Source organism: Gekko japonicus, unplaced genomic scaffold (genome assembly GCF_001447785.1).
Source record: "Gekko japonicus isolate JY-2015 unplaced genomic scaffold, Gekko_japonicus_V1.1 scaffold94, whole genome shotgun sequence".
NCBI lineage: Eukaryota > Metazoa > Chordata > Lepidosauria > Squamata > Gekkonidae > Gekko > Gekko japonicus.
In genome coordinates, this window is record NW_015174274.1 from 175,604 (window position 1) to 184,113 (window position 8,510).

The window sequence follows — 8,510 nt, forward strand, 5'->3', positions numbered from 1 at the left end:
CTAAAATAACTAATAGTTCTCTTATTGCCTGTAATGGGTTACTAAGTGTCAACAGGATATCATCCGCAAAGAGATTCAATTTAAGTTCTTCCTTGCCTATTTGGAATCCCTGAATTCTACCACTATTTCGTATCCTATCTGCAAGGGTTCCATTGCTAATGCAAATAACCTAGGGGACAATGGACACCCTTGCTTTACTCCTCTCTCAATTAAAATTTCTCTGGTGTGTCCATCATTTATTCTAATAACTGCTTTGCCTCCCCTATAGATTTCCCTTATAGCATTCAAATACGGTCCCCTAAAACCAAAATTTTCCAATACCTGCATTAAATAATTATGGTTTAAAGTGTCAAATGCCTTATATACATCTAATTTTAATAAAGCTAATGTTTTCTTATTTTTACAAAACAGAGCATTTAATATATTTCTAGCCAAGGGCATTCCTAAGGTATATTGGACCAACATTATACAGGGCTTTGTGTCACAAAAATAGCCCCTTGAACAATAGCCAAATACCAAAGGAACTCAATACTGGTTTAATGCACCCCTGGGCAGCCCAACCTTATCAGGAAAGCTGCCACATTCCGCACGGGAGTCAAATAATCAAGTATCATAATATGAACAAACTGAGACATCAGGATGAACACATCTGAAACTGCCTTATACAGAATCAGACCACTGGCCCACCGAAGTCAGTACTGTCTACTCAGACTGGCAGCAGCTCTCCAGGATCTCAGGCAAAGGTCTTTCATATCACCTACTGCCTGGTCCTTTTAATTGGAGATGCTGAGGATTGAACCTGGGACCTTTGGCATGCAAAACAGATGTTCTTCCACTGAGCCACAGCTCAGATATATCAACCATCTCTGCTTAAAAATATGCTAGACTCCAGTACAGCAAAACAAAATTCTAAGATTATCATCAAGTACGTTCAACACAGATCAAGTTATGCCAACTACAATATCAGAAGGACCCCATACTATGAGATCAATAAGGACTGACATTACAAGGAAACCCCACTGTGGGGGAGGGGGGAGAGATCCCTGTAAAAATTAAACAGATGTTAAAAATCCTAAATACTTGTGTTAGTCCAGTATGTAAGATACACATAGTAACAACACTACAAAATCTTAAACCATTCTAAGCTGGTACTTACAATAAGGGATCATAGTGGGTTTCAGCAGAAAGTCATAAAGTACGGGCAATTTGGTATGGTTTGTACAAATTTTGCAGCATACAACTTGTGCATTCCACCAAAACCAGTTTTAAACTCAATGAATCTTCAAAGAACAGCAAAATACCTTAAAATGTAGATATTATTTATTATATTTTATCCCCCCACTCTTCCAGTAAACTCCGAGTGGTGTACAAGGTTCTTCCCACCACCATTTTATTGTAACAGCTCTGCAAGCTAGATTATGTTCAGAGAAAGAACTGGACCAACAGCAACCAATGAGCTTCCTGCCTGTCTCCCTACCCTGTCCTCAACTGACACTCTAAACTCCAAGCAACGCAGGCTCTGAGAAGACAGACAGAAAAGACACACACACTTTCTAACATACGCACATACATACTTCATTAAACTGATCAAACCTGTCCTAGAATACAGCAGCGGATATTTAGACAAAGCAAATACCAGGAACCTTACTTGTTCTCCATTTATAAATTCACATTAACATTTTCTCAATGAACAATGAGCCTTAAAAGTTCTTTTAAAAAACGTCAATCAATATTTTCCAAAGGGCAATAGTGCATCCATACATCAGAAGACAAACATGCGCACCCATAATATGATTTGTTGAGCCAAGATCCAGTGGCTAGAATACAAAGGCTTTTATAGGGCCAAGCAATGGGGTTGTGTTACATTTATAATTGTTTTTCTTTGAATAGAGGACTCCTCCTCCCCCACCCCTCCCACTGTTTTTAAAATCCCCCTCCATTTCAAAAGCAGTTTGGCATTTGATACAAAAGGGCGGGGTGGTGGTGGTGGTAGTGCTCTTTGAGAAAAACAAATCTAAGGACCTCTTGGTCTCACAGAACTTCTTAGGCTTGATTTAAATGTGATACTGGCAAGGCAAAAAATGCTACACTGAGCAACTTTGCACAGGCTTAGCTCCACATTTACCCTGTGCAGCACCCGGGGGAAGGTTTAGCTTGCTCACCAACATTTACCCTGTGCAGCACCCGGGGGAAAGCAACTACATCTGGTTTAGCTCGCACACAAGAGACCCTTAGACTTAGTCGATATTATGCTGGTATGGAAACTAAGTGCAGGTAATTACTTATGATGCAGCAGAGCACAGATGAGGTGTTGAGCAGCTCAAAGTCACAGAGGGAAGCTCTAGTGTCTGGGATGTACCACTTCAGAATTCCAGTGGGGGGCTCACTCGGTCCCAGAGGTGTCGAATTCATTTGTTATGACGGCCAGATCTGACATAAATGTAACTTTGTTGGCCTGGGCCATGTGTACTATAAAACATAATGCCAGGTACTGTCGATATAAACTGTATAAAGGACAGCAGCTGGTAAGCTCCGAGTTGGCCTATCCTCACTGCAAGGCCTCATGGGCTGGGAGGGGGGTACAAAGGAAAACCCATATGGGCAGACTGGAGAGCCAGCAGTGCAGCACTAGGCAGACACTCCCCCGCTGCTTGACTGCTGCAGACGAGATTGTTCCGCCATGCTGAAGCCACAATCGGAGTGACTCTGCCCACTCCTTCCAAACAGTCTCCTGTTCCTCCCTTGCACTAGTTGCTCGCAGGCCTCATAAGAGCCCTGGACTGGCTGGTTCTGGACCCCGGGGCCTTATGTTTGACACCCCGATCTACCCCATTCCCTAAGGAGTTCATTTTTCTGTACAGGGTATTATTTTAAAATAGTCTTCTGTTCAGTTATTGGAGTTGCAGTCTGACGTGGTACAGCCCAGACACTGATCAACCACCTCAGTGATAATTAGGCCACAGTTTCATAGTACTTGAGATCCTGGCCTTGGGGCTCTCATTACCAGGTCTATTTATAGCCACAAAATTTAAACTAAAGCCATAAAAGCGGGGACCTGAACCAGGGCTGCTGGGGGCCCCCCGAAAAACTCCAGGGCCTGGTCTGACCAAGGAAGGTCATGGGGGGGTTAAATGATATAGAGAGAGTGGGGCTAGTAGTGACCCTTGGCAGCCATGACCACAACTGCTGGCCCTAAAATCAAAAGAAAGATGACCCTTTATCTCTGCCCCCCAATATCATTAGCCATTGTGGCTAGCATCACATTAGAACCATCTCATTACCAGGTCTATTTATAGCCACAACATTTAAACTTAAGCCATAAACGTGGGGACCTGAACCAGGGCTGCTGGGGGGGGACACACAAAAAACTCCAGGGCTTGGTCTGCCGGGGGAGGGGTGAAACCAAGGAAGGTCATGGGGGGGGTTAAATGATATGGAGAGAGTGGAGCTAGTAGTGACCCTTGGCAGCCATGACCACAACTGCTGGCCCTAAAATCAAAAGAAAGATGACCCTTTATCTCTGCCCCCCAATATCATTAGCCATTGTGGCTAGCATCACATTAGAACCATTACTAAGGTTTTTACTGGCTCATAACCAGCTAGGATAGTATCAGGAATGTTTCTATTTGTCTTTTAAATTGTTATGTACTTGTCAAAAACTGTAATAATAAACTACCATAATTGACTGAACCATAATGAGGACAATTCTCTGTTAATAATTCCATTTCAGGTTTTATTCTACAAATAGCCAGAACGCTTTTTGTGAGAAAGACTGCACTTTCTGTCTTTTGCGACCTCTTCAGCTTTCTTGATGTGGGTATTCCAAACCAAGAGTATTCTTACCCCTTACTCTACCTGTTCAAAAAGCCACACTATTAAATAAAAAGAATCTACCCTCCCATCAACCAATGTTACTCTTCACTTTATACCACCTCTCAAAAAGGGACAAAAGTCCTCTCAACAATTCCAATGGGTATCCTCACATTCCAAACCTCACCTTAACACAGGTAGCAAAATGTACACCAAATGACTGACTTCTTTGATATAGATGTGCATCCACAGGAACATGATTATAACATCACACGCTACCGCACTTGGCCAAAGTTTTTTAACACTACATAATTCTCAGCATGTAGTCCGCTAGGATTTATAAAATCCATTTATAAAGAACAAGAACCAAACAAATAATCCACTGGGTTTAGTACCTTGTTAAACAATATAGCAGTAAACCCTCGATTTTCAGATGCAGATGACAGAATTTGACTGCTCTATTCACCATAAATCAATGTTCCTTGCTCACTCAAGAGTGACATCACTGCAAGCAGAAAAGGGGTCAACTTTCAAAGAGAGATAAAGTGAGTCTTCAGTGCAGTAGCGATACAATAATAGCTGACTCCCTATCTTTAAACCTCTTCCTTGCTTTACAAATCAAGCCACTCTGTAGCTGCTATAGTCAATGTTCCTTCAGATACCATGTAAAGTCAGTGTAAGCCATCTTTTCTTAGCTATAAAAAGCCTGGTTAACATACAGATAGTATAAAATTAACACAGGACTGATTTACCTAATATATTAGGAATCTCAGCGAACAGATAAAGAGTGTGTGTGTGTGTGTATTCCAAAATATCATTAGTGTGATAACCTACAACCTAATTTGAAATGCATTTCCCTTTAAATAGCACCATGGGGACTACTGCTCCTATTGTGATTCAATGCTGTACTGCCAAAAAAGGTAAACTGTAGGTTTCCATTGCAAAACATATTAACTTGATATGAATAGGCCTGTTAACCACTAGTGGCTTTTCAAAACATAAGAATGCCATCCTACACAGAGTTACACCCTTCTAACCCCATTGACTTGGAAGAGAATAATACCGCTTAGGAATGTGCTGCAATTCTGTGTTCTTAGCCTCCCCCCACCAAAAAAACCCTACACTATCTCAATACAGATCATAGTTTGTGGGTACTTAATTATCATAATATCTTCTCTTCAACAAAGCAATATGCAACATTTATTGCTTGGTAAGTCATGAAAACTGCATTGACATGATGGATCCCATCTCTACTTCCACTCACACAATTGTGCTTCCATTCACACAAGTGGGATGGGACGTCTACCAATTCCCACTCACACACACATTCCACACCCCTATGTTGCACCCAACATCATTCCTGAGAGTCCACCAACTCATATGGGCTGCATCCCAGGAGCTGTATGAGTCATAGCAATCAACCCAGTGGCTGCAATCCTGTGCATATTTATATACACTGACGTCCCACTGTGATCAGTGGGATCTAAATCCATGGTGAATTGTGGCCATTGTGTGAAATAAGGAGATAAATACCAATTCACAAGAGCACTTTCAATTAACTATCCACATTTTCACATGTCTGAAGAAGTGTGCACCTACACAAAAGCTTATATACCCAGAATAATTCTTCGTTGGTCTTCAAAGCTGCCACTGGACTCAAACTTTGTTCCACATTTTCAAAGTGATAGTAGCACACTAACAAACTGCTTTAACTCAATGATCACTCCCCCCCCAAACATTAAAACAACGTTTTTTTTTCCAGTTTGTAGACTTCCAAAGCGGGGGGAGGGGAGACTCAACACACTCGAAAAGTCAAATACTGTAACCCTTCCTTTTAAGCAAAATTGAGCTTATTAAAGTAAAAGTCAATCCACAGGATAAGAGATGGGGTGGGGGGTGGGAGATGCAAAGTGTGTATTAGAGAATAGAGACAATGGCTTATTCAAAAACAATGACCCAGTAGCAGTAAAGGGGATAGATGTCATTCCCCTTTGCACTGGGAACTTAACAGTGCCATTTAAAGGTCACTGTCCTTTACATCCACACCTACAAAGAATGGGGGTGGGGGTGAGAAGGCAACCACAAAAGACGGACTTTCCCATCCTGCAGAAAAGAGCAGGAGCCCAGTCGCACCTTAAAGGCTAACAAAATTTGTGGCAGGAGATGAGGTGCCCACTTCTTCAGATACTCTTTTCTACTGCTACAGACAAGACTGACACAGCTCCCCAGCTTGAGCTGTTCCCACACTGGTTGCGTGCTCTTAGGTTGCCTGGCTGAAGGCTCCTTGCAAGCATAAGTGCATTTCCTGCCCAACCACAGGATCCCTTGGTGATTTCAGTCTCAATGACTTCACACATGGAATGCCCTGCAGCAGGTAATTCTTTACCAACCCCAAAGTCTGGCTTGCTGCATTTTTATTAGATTTTTTTAAAAAGGGTCTCTTTCTGAAATATGCAGAAATAGGCCCGGGGAGAAGAACATTTCCTTCAACAATGAAAGCCAGAAGCACAACATGGAACGGTGACTGAGTTTTTCTTCCACCTCCAGTATTGCCAGGGGATTGTCACATGAACAGTACACAGGTGCATTTTGCTGATTAAAAGACATCGCAGGAGGAAAGGATCCACTGAATCCTGCTTTTACTTGGTTAGGATTGGTGTCAATAAAATTGATTCTGCGTGTTCTATTTCAGCATCCCTCATACTGGTTCAGCAAGTGGCAGAATCGCGAATTGGTGCAATCAGGTGCCCCCCCCCCCCCTGTGTGTGTGGAGGCCCACTTCCAGTCATTTCTCCAGATTCCAAGACAAATGAACACGGAGCATGATTAGCTGGCGACACAGTGCTTGTATACATTTTTATGGCATCCTGTAAAACCAAGCTTGAAAGGTTCCCAGCCCTACACAAAAGGCACTATGGAAGATGACAGGATAGGCAGCTCTCAAGGCAAAGGAATCCAATGCAATGGAAGGGGGGGAGAGAAACTTTCCAGGGCTGCTTCAGCATGTGCACTGCTGCCACAACGGACCAGCAATAGCACGGGCACCAGTGGGGAGAGGGAGAACAGAGGAGAGGAACAAGGGCAAAAAAAGGCACAGTGGCAGGGACAATACAGGCACCTGGTGGAGCATGCAAAGCAGGAACCATCATTAAGCGGCTCCCTCAGGAGGGCGCACAATGTCGCCAGCAGCAAAGAACAGTTTGCAAGGGGTTGGAAAAGCAGAGGCTGGCCAGATGGCCCTTTTCTCGTCGTCGTCCCCCCCATCCTGTATTTTAAGGGGACGTCCTCTTCATTTCACGCGTGCACAGTACAGACTGGCTATCCTTTTTACAGTTCCACTGGACAAAAAGGGCGAACACCGTCCTCCCCCCCGTCCTCTTCCTAACATTTTGATTCATCCTGAAGGGGGAGGGGGCGGGTACAAGCCAATCGACCCCAACTGGAACCCTGAACCCGGGAACCAGTCGGAGTGGAGCTCGCAGAGCCCATCACCAGGGCATCGCGACAGCAGGGCTTCCACGGGGCGGAAGGGGAACGGATGCCTCGCGGACGCAGGAAAGGCGAAGAAAAGCGGGTTCGCGTGCAGGATGGGAGTGTGAGCAAGCCTTTTGCACGCACAAAGCACCGAGCCGCCTCCCGTAACAAAAGCCCTCGCAGGCTGCTCCTCCGCCAGGCGCCCCTGCAGCTTCCTTCGGCGGCGCGGCCAGCAACAGCGGCGCCGCCCCCCTCTCGCCGAGAGAGAATCGACCTCCGGCGCTCGGGCTTTGCAGCCCCCGCCGCAGCACAATGCAGGCCCCGGAGACCCTGCCCAAGGGCGGCTGCTGCTGCCGCCGCCCGCACAAAAAAGCGCGCCCCGCCAGCGGCCCCTTCCCTTCCCTCTCCCCAGCCCGACCGCTCTCCGCACCGACCTTGAGCCGCATCGGGCGCTCCCAAGGTTTTCGTCACCGCCTTCCACACGTTGCAGCCCAGCAGGCAGAGCAGAAGCGCGGCGGCCGCCGCCGACCTGCTCATTTTCAACCGCCGTTGCAACTGCAGCCGATGCCGCCGGGAAAGGAGGAGGAGGAAGGCGGGAGGGAGGGAATCGCCGGAGCGCTGCCCAAGAGGAGGAGGAAGAGGAGGACGCGTCGCAATCAGGGGCTGGCCCGCCCCGCGCCTCCCTGCAGGCTGCCCGCCGGTGCCCCTTCTGCCCTCTCCGGCTGCTGCATCGTTGTCCGGGCGCTGCAGCCGGGCGGCATCCGGCGCGGCTTCCTCCCACCAGCGCGGCTGGGTGGGCTGCGAGGGGGAGCGGACGGCGGGTGGGTCTCCCGAAAGAGGCGTCCAGGCTCCTCCGCCACCATCCTCCGCCGCTTAACCCCTTCCCTGCCCCCTCTCTCCCCTTCCCTTGGCTGTCTCCCGATTGCAGAACAGACAAGAGTCCGGGGCTAGCAGCTCCACCTGCTGGCTAGTCCGCGGCTTGTCTCAGGAATCCGAATTGAGAACCGGAGCGTGTTTATACTCCCCAAAGGGGAGATGACCGCCACTCAAACCAGGGCTCGAAGCATCTGGCCGACCCGGTAAAAAATTGTAACACGGAGCGTCAACGCATACGCAATATTCCAGTCCATCCATACAATCTCATAAGTTATAAATGGTTAATAACCATATAAATACACTGTCTTACAGCAATGAGTTTGTGGGTTCCTTGGGCATCCATGAATCAG

At 46.5% G+C, this 8,510-nt stretch overlaps 1 protein-coding gene across 1 annotated transcript in view; it reads right to left on the reverse strand.

The window, feature by feature from the left end:
- Positions 1–8,069, reverse strand: part of FAM171A1 (family with sequence similarity 171 member A1) — a 98,345-nt gene extending 90,276 nt beyond the window's left edge. Inside the window, exon 1 of the mRNA XM_015423759.1 lies at positions 7,719–8,069. Coding sequence (XP_015279245.1) covers positions 7,719–7,821 — 103 coding nt within the window. The 5' untranslated portion in view covers positions 7,822–8,069. The remainder of the gene's footprint in view (positions 1–7,718) is intronic.
- Positions 8,070–8,510: the final 441 nt, after the last annotated feature.